The 19561-nt window shown below is 41.4% G+C and overlaps 2 protein-coding genes across 6 annotated transcripts in view; both read left to right on the forward strand.

The window, feature by feature from the left end:
* LOC119729717 (inactive tyrosine-protein kinase PEAK1-like) overlaps window positions 1–8847 on the forward strand; it is a 30347-nt gene extending 21500 nt beyond the window's left edge. For all 4 annotated transcript variants that reach the window (XM_038202414.1, XM_038202413.1, XM_038202416.1 and 1 more), the window contains 3 exons: window positions 770–4135; window positions 4581–5308; window positions 5682–8847. In XM_038202414.1, coding sequence (XP_038058342.1) covers window positions 898–4135; window positions 4581–5308; window positions 5682–6677 — 4962 coding nt within the window. In that variant the 5' untranslated portion in view covers window positions 770–897 and the 3' untranslated portion in view covers window positions 6678–8847. The remainder of the gene's footprint in view (window positions 1–769; window positions 4136–4580; window positions 5309–5681) is intronic.
* A 4591-nt stretch (window positions 8848–13438) lies between these two features.
* LOC119729646 (talin rod domain-containing protein 1-like) lies at window positions 13439–17377 on the forward strand. 2 transcript variants are annotated; one of them, XM_038202307.1, is made up of 2 exons: window positions 13439–14004; window positions 15365–17377. In XM_038202307.1, exon 2 carries the CDS (start codon window positions 15649–15651, stop codon window positions 16717–16719), a length of 1071 nt encoding a protein of 356 aa, XP_038058235.1. In that variant the 5' UTR covers window positions 13439–14004; window positions 15365–15648; the 3' UTR covers window positions 16720–17377. The 2 variants fall into 2 exon arrangements, with proteins under 2 accessions (XP_038058235.1, XP_038058236.1); XM_038202308.1 differs by having other exon boundaries at window positions 13439–13731.
* Window positions 17378–19561: the final 2184 nt, after the last annotated feature.

The raw sequence follows: 19561 nt of genomic DNA on the forward strand, positions 1-19561 counted from the left end.
CAGAGAGCCAATGTCAGTGTTGTGCCTGGAGCAGAGTGCCTGGAATCAATGTTTGCACAAACATGCCAAGAGCTGCAATGAATAATACATATCCGTCAAAAATACCGGGAGCAAGTTTTTCCAGGACACTGGGATATTTACTCGGGAGTTTTTGAATATCATGACGGATTAACTGGAATTAAACAACAGATTGTGGATTACATGTATGGGTATGTTCATGAGCTTTGTTAGTTTTGTGATCAGATTGCCTGGCATCCTATTATCTTGTAACCATGGAGGTAGTAAGACATGCAGTTGGGCAGCGATTTTCAATGTGTATCAGTATTATTTTTGCATTGACACCATGCACATGTTCGTGGTATGATTTCTAACTTGATTCGTGTACACGTATGGTAGTTCTCACATCTTCTGAGAACATACATGTACCGGTACGTGTACAGTGTACTTATGAATTTGATGACGACAAAGTTGGTATTGAAAAGTAGGATTTTAGCCTTTTCATCAATTTTTGTCCTCATGCGGAAAAAAAACATCACTTGTTAACAAAAGTGTATCATGCACGGTGTTCAAGTTATCAACAGGAAGTATGAATTTCGGCATCCTCACATTTGCCTCCCTAAGATCTGAATCATGAATTGAGTAACAGCCTCTTAAAATAGACATCTGGTGAAATAGTACACATGTACATGTACATGATCTGTGGCATTGAGATAATTGATGTAGACACTGTCAATAACTCAAAGACGTTTTGCTCTTTTTTTCCCACCAGTCTAAGACGGTGCTGGATGTTCTTCAAGAAGATTGGAGGGACAGCATGAAGCACGGAACAGGAAACAAGGCTTCATGAGTTTACCAGTTACCCCTCAGGGAGGATTTCATGAGACGTGACCTCACACGATGAAAGAGGATAACAAGCCCAGCAATATCGCATGTGCATCGTTTGTGCCGCATCGCTTCAAGGCCACACAGTGCGGCCGATGCTTCAAGTCTCACGCCCAGCACAGGCAGTTCATGAGAGGGAACAAGAACGGCCATGCCCAAATCATGGACCTTCATGCCAACCATGTTGCCCGAGATTCTTCATCAGACGAGGACAGGCCGTCCAGTGCAAAGCTAGTGATCATGAACGGCAGGTACTCACTGCTGGCTGATGAGAGTGGTGAGATCTCAACTGACTACTATGCTCCAGACTCGGTGATGAACACGGAGGAGGTGGGGCAGCCGGTTGATGGCAAGGACACAAGACCACGACGGCAGATCCCAAGAAAGTCAGCTGCTTGCAGGACAAGAGAAGCTGGTCTGAAGCGATCTTCGCGGGAAAGTGGTCTCAAGTTAAACATTCCTGTTGATCAAACCCCATTGAACAATCTTAGTCTTGTTTCAGATGCCCATGAAAACAAAGAAGGCAATGGATTTGATTCAGTGTCGGACAATGGAATTGAAAATTACAGAGGCTCTGAGTTGTTCAGGGTTGTCAAACACAGTGGGAACGGTAGGATCAGTGAAGGTGAAAAAATCCTAAATACAAGGGACAGTGCTGGGATACAATATCGCAAGGCTGCCCGGACATCACGCAAGTCATCAATCACTATCTCCAAAACTGCCAGGGAATCAAACTCGGATTCCAAAAAGCTTCAGGAGTTCCAAGAAGTTGCCCGGAACCTCCGTCACGTTGCCAATCCATATCTGGATCTTAACGAATTGAATGGAAATCATTGCCAGACTGTGAGCAGAAGTCTTTCCATTTCGGACAGTGACACAAGTCCGCCATTGAACAGACAGGACCTCGAAGAGAGACAAAGGACAATTGAAGCAAAGACCATAGAGGAATTTGCCAATACAGCATTTCAGACTTTTTCGGGTCATAGTAAGCATGATACTTTGCCACGAAACCTAGGCACAGTGGTTGCTAGACCATCAATTGTGAATGGTAGCAGGCATCAGAGACAAACATCAGATCCTGAGGTGTTCCTGCCTCTTGAGAAGGAAGAGATGCAAGTAGTGTCAATATCCACCAATGAATCCCCCAGGTCTCGGGACCTTACAGCCAAGAAGCAAGTGGTAAGAAGCAGTAAGATAAGCTCTGAGATATTCTTTGGTATAAGTTCTTCGTCAGTCCCAAAGCAGATAAGCTCAAGGCGAAATGACAACTCCCAAGAAGACATCAAGGCTTTTCTAGATCACCCAGAGAAACCGGTGATGATTGTGGCAGCGGATGGAAGCATCTCTCATTACCGAGGATCAGTAGAGACATCCCTTGAGAGCAACGACTCAAAAAACGAGCAGCAAGAAAAGAGGCTTTCCCCTTCTAGGCATCTCGCGAAACCTTATAAAGTTGTGGATGTGCTGCAAAAACCGCCTGAGCATCCACCAGACGTTGAATTTCCTGCATCCCCAAAACTCCCCCTTAGTCCCTCACCAAGGTATATGTCTTCTGACCACAGTACGCAGCAAAACTCGGAAGTTTTTGGAACCAAAGACCTGAAATCTCCTCTTAGTGAAGCTGATGGAGACATCACACCACCCTTTCCTATTCTCTTGTCTGAAACTGAATCAGAAACGAGTCAGAAGTCTGACAAGAGGAGACACTCGAACTCTTCAAATTACAAAGTCCCAATTTTCATCAGTCCTAAAAACTATGACAATGTGGGAACAGTTTTATCGGACATGGAGTCGGCCAAAAGCGATCTTGCAAAGGACACTCCGGAAATGAGTGGGGAAGAGAGTTACGGATACTTGACCCCCCTACGTCCTATAATGGAGATGAAACAGGTTGATAAAGAAATCCCACCTGTTCCACCTGTTAGGACCACTTCTGATACTCAGCTGCATTTGTCTGAAGTTGAGGAAAAGTCGATGAATCCAGAGAAGTATAAGCAGAAGGTGCAGCCCAGGAAACCCCGAAGGTTCCAGGAGCAGAACTCCAACAACTCTCAGTCCAGCAACGAATCTCGCTGGCGGTCCAAGACACACCCACTCGGTGAAGAGCCTTTGTATGCAAAGGTAAATGTTCAGGCCAAGAAACCCAGTTCCCCTGTGGCCAGATCAAACACTGATGTTGGAAAGTCTAAGCAGAAGCGTGTTGCCCCACAGCCTCCTAACGGGGACATCCAAGATGCCATTTATGTCTTGCCTGATAGTCTCCCCCGTGGCCTTCCACCTCCCCCTCCAAACAAGGGAATAAGGCGATCTGGTGAGATGGATCTTTCTGAGGCTTCCCCTGTCAGGCCAGGGAAGCCCACAGCTCCTTCTCCACCAACTGAAGCTCAGTTTGGATCAGTCTATGAGGCCATGGATCGTAAAACAAGCCCCACTAAGACGGCTCATAATGAGACCGCTACTAGTCCAGTAAAAGTTACCTCTGGTAGTCGAGTTCAAAGTACGCCTAGACAAACTTCCCCTGTGACACAACGAAGAACTCAGTCTCCACAAGGTAGGCAACCACCAATAACCAAGGGAAAAGTTCAAAGCCCTACTCAAAAGCGGAAATCTGTCCCTGAATCCAAAGGAAGAAATTCCCCTCCCCATTCCACGTCCCCTGTGGCCACCCTTCCACGTCCCCTGTCACCTCCTATTCCCTGCACCCGCTTAGAGGTTGTGCAGTTACCCGATAGCTCCCCGCACCCAAGTCCAAATAACAAGGAGACTAAGTCTAAAAGGTCCAAGCTTCCATGGAGACGGAGGAGGAAACGGGATGATCGAGGGAGCCCTGAGAGGGACTTTGATGCCACCGTGGTTGAGAAATGGCTTGAGAGTGTCCATCAGTTAAGGTTAGAAGAAGATGCCCAGAGGAACTCCATGGATCGGATGGATGTAATCAACGCCTACCGGGGAGAAAGGACAGCTTTCATCGATCACTCTGACCTGCAGTCACCAAGTCTCAGCACCTCCCCTGAGCAAAATGCTGATGACTCAGACGGGTCAGGTGTCCGAATGCGGGCCAACTCCTCTAACAAACGAAGAGCTCCTGAACCACCTGCATCAGGCAGGCCAGCAAGTTGGATGGCAGGCACTCTTGACTCTCCAAGTGGTTCCACAGAAGACTTCCTACCCCTGCGGAAGAGTTCTTCCTTGTCACCTCGAAGTAGGAGAAGAGCAAGTTACGGTGACACTATGGTGCAGTACGAAAATACAGGTGAGTTCTACTGATGCTCCTTATCAGGATAAAATCGCTTTAATAATATTTTTACCTTTTTCATGAATCCAGTTGACTTGCTCATATAGAGTACCGAAGTTTGCGGCGTATTGTGTTCCATGCGCACAGCTTAAGTGTGTGAAGAAATCAGCGTGCGAACCAGAGTGAACCAGAACAATGACACAATACTCTATTCAGCAGCTCTATTGGGTACTCTATTCATATTGACTGGGTCATGTTTGCTATTGCTTTGGATGACAGTCACCATCACAAATAGACTTGTAAAAACAAGTTAAATGCCGCCTCTTGTTTTATAACAAACAATTGCGTTCAACTCCTAGATACATTTGAAAATGTAAATATACAGTAGAAACGAAAGTAACCATGGGAAGAAAAAACTACTTATTTGAGTTCAGATGCAGTTCTTTTACTCCGATTGCTACAGGAGTACTTCGTCAGAGACAGAAAAGGCATGCCCCTCCCAAGCCAGAACGTAGACGGCGCAACATGACAACAGGCTTTGAGAATTTACCATCCAACAAAGAATCAAACGTCATACCACCTGGCTTTATGAGACAAACTTCATCAGACCCGGATTTCACCAAGACGTATGACCTGCTGCCAGGTGCTCAACCAATCGTATCGGCAGGAACGTCTCCTCTGAAATCAGCGCTGAAAACCCCTCGCTCGTTTGAAACAAAGAAGGCGGAGGGTGACACTCAGGCTCAGCCCAAACGCCCTGTGAGGATCATTGCACCGCAGAAGAGCTCGGAGAAGGAGCCCTCGTTTGTGAACATCTACAGCAATATAGAGATCAAGCAGAGGGGACTGGGAACCTCTGAGGCTAAGAAGTCCGCCACTTCGGTGATGTTCACTGTGGATGCTGAAACACAGTGTGCATGGACAGCACCAGTGGAGAATGGAGAAGAGTCCAGTAACTCAGTGGGGGATCCTGGCATCTGCAAGGACATTTCTGACATCAACAGGATGGCTCTAGCCAGGCTAGCCGTGGCAGCACCAGGGCATGCTGGGATCGATGAGGCTGATGTTGGCGTGATGAGACCTTGGGAGGAACCCCATCTACTTGAGGATCAACCTTGCTGTACTGTACCAGGTGGAGCCTTCTACAGGATTGCTCATCCACAGCAAGAGAACGTGGTCTCCGCTGTGATGGTAAGTAAATAATGTAAAAGTGTACAGTTTTGTTTTGCGATAGTTGTAAGCCAGTGTGAAACTGCTCATCATTCTTTTCAAGGTCAAAAATAAAATTTTAAGAATTACAGGGAAAACATCCTCCAAGATTTTCCGCCTTTAACACTTGTTTTGAAAATTTACAAATGGATTCACCTTTTCTGCAATTCATGACGAGGTAAACAAGGCTCATTAACCTTGAAAGAAGTTGTTTCTTAATATTTCAAGGCACAAGTAAAAGAACATGCTCGAGTCTGACTTCCACTTGAATCGTTGACAGAATCGATGTAAAAATAATCTCCTTAAGTCTAATAATCTCCTTAAGTCTAATCCTTGATTTTTTTTCTTTTACCAGATCGGTACAGATGCTACCAAAGCATCTACCCTCCTTCATGTTGCTCAGTGCATCCAGATGATATCAGCTCATCCCAATGTCTTAAATATCTGCCATGCCTCAATTGAACCAGTCCGGCATCACATGCTTAAGGCAACCGGCAACCAATCAAAAGTTGGTCCGAAGGAGACGTCCAACGGCCAGAATGGGGAGAGGGTTGAAACAGCCGTGGTCGTGACGGACAAGGCCCCAGTAACTCACATTAGGAACTATGTGAGCCACAACAGAGAGATGCATGAGTACCTCCCAGAGAAATATGAGCACGACGTCACTCTGCTGCTGCTTCAGGTACTCCAGGGACTCCAGCACCTGCAGATGCACCGGGTATGTCTGAGAAGTCTTAAACCAGACGACTTGCTGCTCGTCGATTCAAGCCTGCCTGGTGGAGGATCATTACTTCAGATCAATCTCCTCATGAGCCACCTCCAGCGAGAATCACAGGGGGACAGTCCCGGGGACATCTACGGATCGCCTGAACAACTCGAGGAGAAGATTGCAGAATTTGACGTCGGGCTCCTGGTGTACGAGTTCCTCCACCGGACTAACCCATTTGCCGTCAAGACAAGTTTGATCACGCAGGAGTACAAACCGGCCCACTTGCCGCCCATCCCAATTAGATCCAGGTACTCCCAGGGACTCGGCCGACTTGCCGGGGAGCTCCTGAGGAAAAAGTCCTCGGATCGGCTGGGGACCAGTCAAGCCATCAACATGCTGCAGTGTTTGTTATGGGGCCCACAGGCTGACCTCCTGCAGGGAACCAGCTCACAGGAGCGAGTGTTACAGGACTGGATGGCCACTGAGCAAGCTAGGAAGGTTGCCAGTATGTGTCAGTATTGCATTCCGGGTGCCAACAGTAACGATACAGGGTATTCCCTTACAGACCAACTACACTGTCAATTTCTGAGTGACATGTCTGTACAAAGTCTTTCAGAGAGTATGAAACTTCTTTATCAATGAATACTACCAGTTTACCAGTGATAACAATAAGTTCAAGGCAACCCCTTATTTCAGTAAAAACTCCTTTTTTTATATATTTTCATAACTGACTAAATGTTCTGTGAAAGCCGGCTTTCCATCTGTACTTATTATATTATTTCAAAACATGAACAAATTCTTAAAATACGAAAACAAGTGCCTCTCTTCTGTTAGACTCTTCCCCAGTGGTTTTCTTTTTATTCTGTGTCATTTGTAACTGAAGTGGAAGGCTGAAATGTGATTTTTTTTTTTTTATTTTAAATAATTTTATGGAACAGTAATGAAATCAGTAAGATAAAGGCAATGAAATATATACAAATTCAAGATTAGTTTTTAACTGTACATGTACTTATTATAAAAAGAAACTTGACGTGAGCACCATTCATCAATTTAAAATGGTGCTTGTACCTTAGACAGTTATTTCATGTTAGATACACGTACGTAGCTAAGTTTTTGTACAATATCTCTTTGTTCATTTCTGTTTTGCGTAGCTGCTGTGTTTTATTATGTGCATAAGATTGTTAGTAATTATCCAACTTGCCAGATTTTTTTTTAAAGCCATGTTTATCTTTGCTAAATATTTTGCTGTGAGTGGAATAGTTCTGTTTGTGCAAAAGTCACCTGATCACATGACCCTTGCGTCTTCTACATGCAATTTTAACTAAAAATCAAATTCATTTGGACTTTGATGAGATGTGTGAAGTGTTGCGTCAACAGTGTTCACTCCGTGTCTTTGCCAATTTTAAATCACTCTTAACTAGCATCCAATTGTGACCTGGTTCAAATTTCTTGAAGCTGCTGAACACAAGTTTTCTTAGCATGGAAAAATTATACCACTCAAAAAAAGTTTATATTCTAATTGAGTTGAGCATTGTTAAGCGTGATTTCTTGCTTTGTTGTAACTTATCACAGCAGCTTTGTGCAGAAAAAAAATAAATGCATACACAAAGTCATGCAGTACATGTATTATGCATAAATCGAATGATAAAAAAAAGTTAAAAACCTGGTTTGGAGAAGAATGTTATAAACATAAATAATGCTTAATCCCTCCTCAATCCTCCAAAATCCTCCTGCCGGTTTTGGATGATTTTAGAGGATTGAGGATGAATGGCAAAGATGTAACTCTTTTTTGTGGAGGATGCATTATGTTGAGCCAGTAGGCCATATCCTGCATTGGTTATGTTCAGCCATGCATAAATCAGCCCTGTGTTTTTCTCGTATTTACTCTGCACTGCTTCTAAACGCCATTCGCACTGCCTCAAACCATAGCCGTAATTGGCATAGGATTTTGGAGGATTGAGGCAGTGGTCACCCTCCACAGACTAAATTCAAGAAAATAATGGATGATTTTGGAGGATTGAGGCTGAATCTAATTTTTTATTGGTGGCAATCGCAGGATTTTGCAGGATTGAGGTTGCATCCTAGCCAGAGGGCCTAGGTGGTTAGAGTTAATTTCACTGGGTATATAAAATTAGATTCTCCACATTTGTTGCTGGTTCCAACAAGTGATCCTAAACAGTACTTAAATGTACCATGTACATGTATGTATGAACGTTTTATATGATCATTTTCAAAGTCATAGTGGTTATTTGATTTTAGCCTATTTGTAGTGAATGCAACAACTGTAATGTTTCGGTTATTAGACTCTGTACTGAAAATGTGTGAAACCACTTTGTTCTTGATAAAAATTGTGACGTGGTATGTCAAAACCAGGCAGAATCAGGTAGAGCTACGAATGAAGAAACGGCTGCAAAATGACAGGTCATTTTCAGATTTTTTTACATTCGTGATGATGCTGATTAAAACATTTTATGTAAGTTTCAAACTGACATTTCATGGACAAATTATTTTTGGACACAAAATGACACTTTGTTCAAGATTTTGTTCTGAAATGACTAAAAATGCACGTAACATTTCAGACAGTCCGATTTCAAAATTTAATAACTTCGTTTTAGAATATCCAGTTTCAAAAACCAAAGCAGCTTTTGAAAGAACAAGGTGTATATTTACTAATATTGCATTAACTCAAAATGACTTCTTGCTCAAAAGTGCCCGAGTTTGACATACCACGTCACAAAATTTATGTCTGAAGCATTGAAAATTAGGATTACACATTTAAAGCAAATGCCGCCGTGTTGGCCATAAAAATGCCCCTGAAATGTTTCAGAAACTGTCTCTGTTTTAGACATGAAATGTCTAAAATGGCGAACAGAGGCATTTTTAAAACATTCTTCAATTGTTCATAGTTATGAAACTTACACTTGCAGCATTGTAATGGATAATTTCATAATGCGGTATCTTAAAATCAGAGGTGTTTTTTAAACATAAATTACAAAGAGTTTTCTAAAGTGAGATATTTGGCTCTGTTTTAATGAGGCAGTTGACGCCACTCAAAGCACGGACAATTTAACTTTCAGGCCCAAAATACGCATCTAATGAGTTAGGTCATGTTGTTTATCAACCGAGACGGAGTTGATCAGGTAACATGGGTCCAGTAAATCTGTGCCCAAATGTGTCGCTAAAGAACGGCATCACATTAAGTGCTTTACGAGCCCAAAATAGACAGCATTTGCATGATGTGCGACATTAAACATTCCTTAATTATAGAAGGCCCATGCACAACACTCTGCAGTTGTGCTGACTTCCGAATGGACCGATCCAGTAAGCACCGCCCCATGGTGTTCTGACCAATCACAGCCGTGATTTATGTCCGACGTGCGTGCACAGAAGTCCGACATGCGTGCACGCGCGTATGATGCGCGCGGCAGGAAAATGCAGTGTGGCATTGGAGAGGAGCACGTGGTAATTTTCCTACCTGCGCAGTGGGCGGGGCTTACTGGATCGGTCCATTGTGAAGTGGGTCACTAGTATGAACTGCAATTATAGCATTGATGATGTTCTCCTTTCTGTTGAACAATCTTTTCAGTGTGAAATAACTGCTGCGTTATGTTTTAAAGTGATGAAGTGCCAATTTTTGACGGTGGAAACAGGATATCCTTGCATGTCTCTTGATCCATGATTCATAATGTAAGGCTTCATTTAAATAGTAACCTAATTTTTACACATTGGGATAGCTGCAAGACATTTTCGGCAAGGAAGGATGAAGACCCCCCCCCCCCCCCCCCAACCAAATTTTTAAAAAAATCAAGTCGGCATTTTTAGTTTAAAATCTTAAAGTTCGGGTTTTTTGGGGTTCTTTTTAAAATCAATATTTTTTTTTATAATTACTCGTTTGGAATTTTAAACCCAGTCCTGTAATTAGCGGTTTTTCTGCTGTTGGATGTGGATAATAAATAAATAAAATCTTAGACCTGAAAAAAGATCTCAGAAACTTGTTAAATGCTGCCTGGAACAAATTTAATCTGAAGTGGTTTTTCTCTTACATTTAAGGACAGAAAAATCACATTGGAGCCCCGATACCCCAAAATATTTTGCTGATTTATAATGGTGCATTTTAAATCTTTGTTTTATTTTTGGAGTTTTTTAATAATATACATTGCTGTGTGTTTGGGTGTTTTAGTAATGTGAAGTAATATTTTTTTTGTGGAAAGCAGATTACATTAGCCGTGCAGTTCATGGGTTTTGTTTCAACGTTTTTTTAATTTTTTAAATAGCTATATGCAATGTGTAATATGCATGCTTTATAGATACAGCGTGTACCATATATGCAGCTTTATGCTCTAAATTATTGTAGATTTCGCGAGCCTATTTATTTTGTTGCAAATTTAAATGTTATTGAAAATACTTTTGTTTGGGTTGGTGTGTATTAATTTAGCATAAAGATGCAAAATACAAAACTGTCAAAGGGAAGTGTACGTCTGGTTTTATTCTTTCCTCTGCGAGTTTTCATTTATCTTCAGTTTCATTGCATAGTATTATAAAGCCAGTACAAAATACAAGCGAACAAAATACAAGCACATGCAAACATAAAACGTAATTTTGAATACAGTGGAATCCCGATAAGTCAAACCTCTGGTTCTTTTCAGAACTATTCTCTTAGTTGAGAAATTATTCGCACATGGTGTTTCCGCAAACCTTTTATTCGTTGGTATCTGCATCATGCAAAGCCTCAAAAACTTACTTAAGTTAAGCAGAGTTTCGAGTTAGAAAATTGATTTTCTATTCAACAACAATTGATGGGAATAAGTTTTTACTTTGAGCCAGAAGGGATTTTTCGTTAATAGGTTTTGACGTATCGAGTTTTCACTGTATTCAGAAAATAAGCCCAAGCTTGTACCGGGTCTGTCCCTTTCACAAAGAGTAAATACATTATTTTTAGGCTAAGAATATAATAAAGAAATGAGAAATATACAAAAGAAGGTAGGCGTATTTAATTACGTTTTTAACAGTTCAATGGAAATGAGCGCTTTGGTGCTTTTTTGTGTAAGCTGCTAATAAAATCACATATAATTTGCTCATTAACAACGTGCAAAAAAGGAACTTCTTGTCGAAACCAATTAGACATAATTATATTGACCGATCTTCAGTTGTACAGCTGCACAAAAAGTGTTGCGTGTAAGGTCACAAAATATATGCCACTAAAGAGGGCGCTATACAGAAACAGCAGTAGTTACTGAAATGCATAGGGGTGCAACCCTGCAAAACAAATCCCATAGACACTAGTGCTAAATGCGCATACTTCAAAATTCTTTTAAAAATACTCACTCTCACAGGTATTCAAGCTGCACAGAAAAATGATGATCAATGTGTCATCTTTCATTTTCTTTTCATTTTTGGGTGGGTTGACCATTGACTTTTCGAGATATTCCCACCCAAAGAAGACGACCCCTATTTTCCCCAAAGCGGAAAAGTGCCAACTTGAAAAACGATCCCTCCACAACATGGTAAAATAGCGCCACTTTAGCCAAATAGCATCCAAAATGCTCAGAATTGGAAGCCCCAAGTCCGGGCCAGAGGTTCATTACCATATCTCTTCAATTCACCAATTGTATGGCTCTCACAACTCTCTAATATAGAATATTTTGAGGGTATAACTTTTATTCATGAGCTCGGCGGACGGATTTCTGGCCTATTTACAGGAGTGCACCCATAGACGAAGTACAAAATGCTAATACACACTGAACAATTCCATATTGTCGCAGAAATATTTTGCGAGAGTTTAGAGGGAGTTGCATAGGTTACCGGTAATGTGTTATTCTCTAGTTTCACCCCGATTACCCAACCTGCTTGAAAACAAAAACAAACGCTTGTTACAAATAATACAAAAATAGGACAAAATCGGCAAATCCAAGAAAATTAAGGAAATTCAGGAAATCTCTCAGGGGGGGGGGGGGGGGATATGCCAATCTAAGAAAATTCAATTTTATAAAGTGAAGCATGTGGAGGGTCAGGGGGCGCTCTTGTGTTTGTGTATGTTTGAAACAATAAAAAGCTTTTAACTTGCCTTAAATTCTGGGCAAGGCAAAATGCCTCGAGCCGGATGGGGTCGTGCCCCCCCCCCCCCCCCCGGGCCCCGGCCCCCATCCCCATCACTCACGCCATCTCGGTTTAGTTTCGCCTTCGATATCAGCGCTGACGATTAAGTTCTTTCCGAATTCGAGAGCAACTGATATGGAAGTGCAGACGCCACTTCTTTGTGTACAAAGCCCAAGCGCATTTTCAAAGTAGTCTTACAAAATTGGAAATGCTTCTCAGTCCCAGATTCATGTCTATTTTAACATTTCTGCAATGTGACCTACATTGAGTTAAAGGGAATATACATCATTTGCTTTTGCTGTAATTTTCAGAAATAGATGGAATTGGGGGGTTGGAAATATATAGCAAATATAGTTACACTGACTTTTTTGAGGTTTTGGGTTCGAAAATGCTATAAAAACCAAGAAAAACAATCATTTTCCTGTAGTCTGGTTCCCTGACTTCATTTAAGAAGAAACAGAGCAGTTTACATACATTGGGGAATTGTAAGGTCAGGGAACCAGTCTAGCTGGCTTGTACCCGTTCATAGGTGTGTAATCGATTGCAAACAAGTGCGATGGTCAACTGGGGCCAGTATTTGAAAAAAAAGCCAGTTTTTTCCAACGCTGATCGGCCGATAAGCGTTGGAAATTGATACAAAAATACCACTTTTCTTGAAAATGACAGTATACCAGGTGCCATGATTTTACAGGATGCTTTACACTGTCATTCACTAACAGTCCAGCAAGGTATTTCAAAATGATTTGGTAGTTTTATTTTTTTATGTTTGCAAATGTTGTATTTTCCCTTTAATGATGAAAAAGTGGCGTCAGGATGCAACATTCTTTCCGTCGGAAAAAAAACCCAATAACTTAAAGTGGTGATTACTGAATATTCGTTTTTTTTTCTCTCAAATAAACCACAAATCTGGCTTGCGGGTTTATGGCTTCTGACCGGAACGGCGATCCGGAGGTCGTAGGTTCTAACCCGGCAGCTCAAGTCAATTTTTTGTTCAACTTTTAAAAAAGAACAGTAAATCAGAGGCGTCTTTAAACTGTGCTCGCTGTTACTGTCCTTATTATGCAAAGGCGTAAAATTTTGATGGATGCTAAATTGAGGCAAAGGTACTTAATTTCAGTCTTGGGGGAAAACAACTTTAAAACGGGCCATTTAAAGTTTAGTTTAGGCCTATTTTATAAAACGAGTTTGCCTCCTGGACTGATGAATAAACTAACGTGTTTATACAGCATGGTGGCGCTATTACCAACAACAAATAGTCTGAGAGTAAAATGTCTGGTATCTGCACTTCACATCACTTCTACCATCGATATACTGGACTTTGCTCGAATAGCTCCAGCTGCATAACATTTTGCGCAAGAGTGAGGCGACCAGGAAGGCAAGAAAATATCACCATTTCAGCTGAAGTGTAAATAATGAAGATGTTTTGGATTTGTAAATGTCCTTCAGCTTGACGTTTGTCACCTGTAATTTCTCTATATTCTGATCCCAACGAAGTGAAAACGGTGTTAAGTTTGAGCATTTCACCAGTGTCCACCGACCGACATCGTCCGCATCGCCTTCGCTCTAGTCTTGTTTCCTCGAACGCACCACACATGCACCGGTACGTATGACATGTATGATGTAGCAAAATCCCCGCGGGACCCCGTTTCGTCATCGAACCATTTCTCTGAAGGTTGAATTCTATCGCTAGCATTTGTCAATCAGCTGAACATTTGCCAAGCACCTTCCGTCTTGTGTCCTCATTATTTGCCAGTCTGTCACGTCAGTGGCAGGGTGCCATCAACTTAACTGCAGCATCTTCACTACAATAAAGTACGAGTACGACTGCAGGCAGGCGTGGTGTGTTGGCATTGCTGATCCATTTCAAAACCAGGTGAGTCTTTTAATGTTCACAGTCAAGTGCCCACGCATGAAATATAAATTAAAGTACTACAATCATCAGAAAAAAAATGTATTAAATCCTGTTGCTTAACACAAAGGTTTAAATTGCCTTGACGAAGGCTAAGGCTCCGGGCCCCATTATATTGCTTGGCCACGCAAGTTGAATAGCTGTGTAAGTCCAGTGCATGGCCATACCGGTAGAATGGGACTAACAAGGGCTATATGGATTCATAAACAAATTCTAATATATGTCTAAGAAATTTAAAAAAAATTGAAAATGAATACAACTGCTGCTAACTTGTTGCTGACTGGATTGACCTGAAAATGTACAAATAAAAAAAAAATTAAAAAATGGAGGGCTCAGCATTTTCAACCTGACCGGATATTTGAGGAATCATCTCAAAGCCAGTTTGGCAATCTGAATTATTTTTCTTTCCAAAAATAATTCCCAAATTGCAGCTGTATCCATTTGTAACTTGCAATTGAACTTGCACTTTGATATCCTTGGTAGTGCTATGTAAATTGTTCAACATTTTTATGCATGCTGAGACGTGCTCTTGCTTTAAAACAGGACTTTAAAAAATGGAACTCACAGGAATGTTTTTTTTGCTGCTGCTGCTCTTATGCACAGAACACATGAGTCGGAAAGAATGTAGTCTCCAGACGCCACTTCAGCGGTTTCCTAACAAGATTGTCAATGTTACTCTGTCCAAGATTCGTGTCTTTTCAACATTTTTGCAATGACTGACCTTAATGAGGCGATTTATACGAAGAAAAAAATGGCATCAGGTTGCAACATTCTTTCCCATGAATCACAGTAAAAAAAAAAAAAATCCTTCAATTTTTAAGATTTCCTCACCAAGTAACTTACAAGGAAGCATATTTTCCTGATTTTATAGGTAGGGGTATCGAAGATAAAATGTTTCCACAAAAAAGTCTGTTGTTAACTTTGTGGTTGTGAATTGATCAAGACAATTATTAAAAGGAATTGAGTTTGCTTGAAAATGAGCCATTTGTTATTTTGTCCCATCCCTCCTCATTAGTACTCTAGTGCAATGGTACGACAGATTAGTTTGTGTACAGTGTGCCAGAACATGTGATCTTGAAGTTACTGTTTGTTAAAGGCTGACAATTTGATGAAAGACAAAGTGTGGAATTCTTGTGACTGATATAATATTCACATACTTCAAACTTTGGGTGGCCACTCACTGTATTTCCCATAGGTGGGTATGTAATGTTCAATTTGGGTTAATTACTCTCTCAGCAAAACGGAGAGTAGTCTGATGAAAATTGGAAGTTCATTGTGTAATTCTGAGCATATGTATCGCATTTCCTGATTTGTGTTCTTGTAGTCTGGGATAATCCTACACGTCCTCTGCAATCATCATCACTAAGGGATGCCTCATCTAGGCTCCACCCATCAGCCGCTGATCTCCTTTGACTTATCGACAGGAAGGAGGAGCTTTGTCTTTTGTGTCGCCACAAAGTGATTTGGAAGTGGGATGATAATGCAGTTGATTGTGTGTCGGGGGCATGTACGGACAGACCATCTCTACCCAGGCAGGAGACGGCCGGTGCGGTTCGGAGCTGCAGTGTCCATCTCGTCAGTCTCGCTCGTAGATGGAGCCCTCACGGTATGGCCGCCCCAGCTAATGACAACGACCTCTTCAGTCCGCTATCACTGAGTGTCGTTTGCAACCTGTGCACCGCCAAGATGCAGACTGTGGCCGATTTGCTGCTGTTGACCAGCGACACGCGGCCTGTGAACACGGACAACGTGACGGGCGCGGTGGGGGAGTCTTTCTCCAAGTGCCGGGACACGCTCATCGCCAAGACCAAAGGGGTAGGGATATTAAGCCGGGAAATACGACTGCAGTTCCTCACAGGAAAGCTACAGGAAACAGCTGAGATGCTGAATGAGTTGACGGACCTTGTTGTGAACATCATAGAGTGTTCCAGCCACGCTGCGTATCTGGCCGCGATCAGCGAATCGGGATCAAAGCAAGCTGTGCCCGGGATCATCGATCGGTATAAGATATCCCGAGCCAGGTTTGACATAGAGCATTGCTGCATGAGGCTGCAGTGCACCCCACTCATGGAGCTCACTCCGCAAGTTGTAGTGGACATCTCCACAGAGATTGCCAAGAATCTAACCGTCTTAACGAACGCCAGCAAGCTCGCCAGCGATGCCAGTGACGACCCTTTCCACAAGGAGCAATTTAAGCTTGCCATCAAGAGCGTGACTTCCTGCACCAGCACACTTCTCTTGAGCATCCGGAGGTACAAAGTTACACTGGATGAGGCTAATCGAGGACGGTGCATCACTTTTGCCAAACCTCTCGTGCAATCTTGCCAAGCTCTAGTCGAGTACGCCACAGAGAGAGAACACATAGGGACTCCCGCGCAGCTTTGCGAGAGTGGCCGTAAGATCCAGACAGCGATACTCGGTGGCTGCATGAGCATCGCCAGCTCCTGCATCCAGTTGGCCAGCTGCCTGCGAGCGGCATCCCTGGACCTGCACAACACGGAACTCTTGCAACGATTAGGGCTGTGTTGTAACGCCGTGGCTGACGGCGGCAAGCTGCTCTCGCAGGCGTTGCGGGACAAGAGCTCACCTAGAACGTTACCGTCCACCTCAACCAACTCGCTAAGTTCCAACGGGTCGACTAACTCATTCCCCAATGAAGGAGACAGTCACAGCAGCTGAGACAGGTCATAGCAATAAAATGATCAATGACTTACGTGTGCAAAATTAATGAATTGTTTCCTGTTACACGAAGCAAGTCAGCCTCCAGTAGGGAGCTATAAAGTAAGGCTGTATCAGGGCGTTCCAGTTGCAGATAAATATTAATAATATGTATACTTCACTTTATTTCATAGACACTTGTGCATCTAGATACAATGTGTGCTTTATTTGACATGTACTTGTACACCCAACGTACATGTACCTAGTATGAAGGAAAGTATGGGTGGGAAACGTCACAATTTTTATTTAAAATGTAAAGTCGGTCCCAAAGTTTGGTTAACCCAAAGAATTCACATCAGGCCAGTTGATAATTATTTCCTGTTTACAAGGGTTTTGAGAAAATACATGTATTGCCGGTTTAGAAGGTAGGTTTGGACATTGAACTGATTGAAGGACACATGAACTCCCCACTTGAGAATTAACATGGAATCCACTGTGGAATCCATACTGTGTTAGACTGGAAACAAGACTAAGAAAACTACTGACAAATTTTAAATCCCTTCAAATTTCTGAGTAGATTCCAAGAACTGTTGGGGGAAATGCACTCAGTTCTTCCCACGAGGTTTATCTAGCGCGTACAAGCATCTCATTGATAATATTCACACAAAAGTAACTGCTGAGTTTTTGGTTCCAGCAGTATTTTATGAATCATTTTTTTTTCTTTCAAAACTCTGTTTGGAGACAAACAAACTTGAACTGAAGAGATACACATGTAATGTGTAAAAAATGCCATGGTTAAGTTGAGAAATAAAACACAGTTTATGGAAACAGTGCAAAAAGCCCTAGTAAAAAATTAATACAAAGTGGTTAAGTATACATGTAGTGGTCTCCTTTTACTTTGATTGTACATGTACATGTAACAGAAACTGAAATCATGAAATCCCCAGTAGTACACTGCATTGTTGATTGTTAAAGGGTGGGTTTTGTTTACCTTCAGTAATGTGCATTGCACAATGCGTGTTCATGTGTACACGCACCATGCAAATGCATGAATCATGTGTGTACACATGTACATGTACACAATACATGTACTGGTACAGTGTATACATGTACAATGTACATGTGTGCATTTTTTTCTTGTGGACAACTTTACTGCAATAGTCTTGTCAGATCTCTGGGTATCACAAATAATTGTTTTTGGTACCTGTTATACATGTATTAAGCATGTTTCGGCCCAATTTTATGGAACTGCTTTGCCAAGAAAAAAACTTCCTTTTGGTACATTTTTTGTGTAAAACAAAAATGGCTGTGAACAAGTTGCGAGCAATGTGTACAGAATTCCATGTAAATCCCATTTTTTTTCTGGTAACTTTTCCTTACAACTGTGCAAATTTTACTTCCGTAGCAGCGCTGTATGAAATTGTCGTCTATTCATATGTAATTTTCCATTGGGCTAAACGCCACTTATTAATTGCCTACAAAAAATTAATCTCAGCTATTCTAAAGTGGTTGAAAACGGAAGCACATGCAGAACCTTGCCTTGTGCAAACACAGAAAAAAAGTAGATTTTCAGCTGAAATATAACCTGACTTCAGTTCATTGCAGTTTTCATGCAAGTTCAAAACTGGCACCACCTGTAGACTTTGCACGATGCTTGCAGGCTCAGATAGTAACTTTGACTGGACTGAACTTTGGAGTCTATATTTGTGGGCATATTTTATTCGGTTGACCCATCAACAAAGTGAGTCAGTGTACAATAGGGCTCAGGACCTTTGCATCTCTTATTATTTCAAATCGGGTACTGTGTAATTGCAGTATTTTCTCAAAAGCAGTAAAACGCTATACATCGCTAGTCATGCAAATCTCCTCTCCCCCCCCCCCCCAAAAGCACAAATCAAGGGCTTCGTGTATTATTTAATATTGTGTTTGGAGACCCGATTTCAATTTTCCTGTTTACATTATGAGGAAGTAAGATAAGTATTTGTGTGTGTGTGAAATAACATTTATGAGGAATTCATTTTGCGCAAGTTTTTAGAAGTTTGTCAAAAATTACATACACTGTACATGTAACCAATACAAAATAGACTTACATGTACATGTAGTTATCTGAACTTTACAATACACATACCTATGTACTTGAAATAGAAAAGAAGATTTAGGACTATGGGAATACATGTACACTGTAGCTTTCCAAGCTTAATGTAAAACATGTACATGTAGTGAGGCCTGCTCAAACAAAGCGATAGTAGTTAACTAAAAGTTGCAAAAAAATTGAGTTCTGAGATTTCATTATCTTTCTGATTGAGCAAAAACTTGTGACTTGTTGCAGGCAGATAACAAATTGTATACAAGTGTGTTACTACAACTAACATTTTATTACTGTCTTATTACATTAGAGTTGATTGAATTGAGTTCCAACAAACGAGAAAGAAATCGGAACATACTGTAGTGTCTCGATTTGATTGAATTAAAATGCGCATTTTTAATTAAATGAAAAGAAATACATGACAAAAAGCTCATAATATTTATAGCTGATTCTTTCTCCAGTTAAATTGCAAAGATATAATGATATATGATATTCCATCCTGATATTTTGTTGAGCCTTTTATTTACACTCATGTACAAGTGAAACATAATGTACATTAATGTATGAGAAGAAAATGTACATTTTCCGGAATGTTATAAGATAATTTTTACCTTGATCATGGATTGTTAATATGCCGCAATCTGCTTTAAACACAGTGGGATATTTTAGTGTGCTATTTATAGACTTGAAATTGAGTCCAAATATTGGGAATAAACTTTCTGTCGGTGAGTGAGAGACATCTCGGCTAATTTAAGGATTGTCTCAACAATGCGTTCC

This window comes from Patiria miniata, unplaced genomic scaffold (assembly GCF_015706575.1).
Source record: "Patiria miniata isolate m_02_andy unplaced genomic scaffold, ASM1570657v1 HiC_scaffold_21, whole genome shotgun sequence".
Classification (NCBI taxonomy): Eukaryota; Metazoa; Echinodermata; class Asteroidea; order Valvatida; family Asterinidae; genus Patiria; species Patiria miniata.

What these genes read in the sequence shown, in the direction of transcription:
- LOC119729646 (XM_038202307.1), top strand. Translation starts at nt 15,649, where the DNA reads ATGGCCGCCCCAGCTAATGACAACGACCTCTTCAGTCCGCTATCACTG.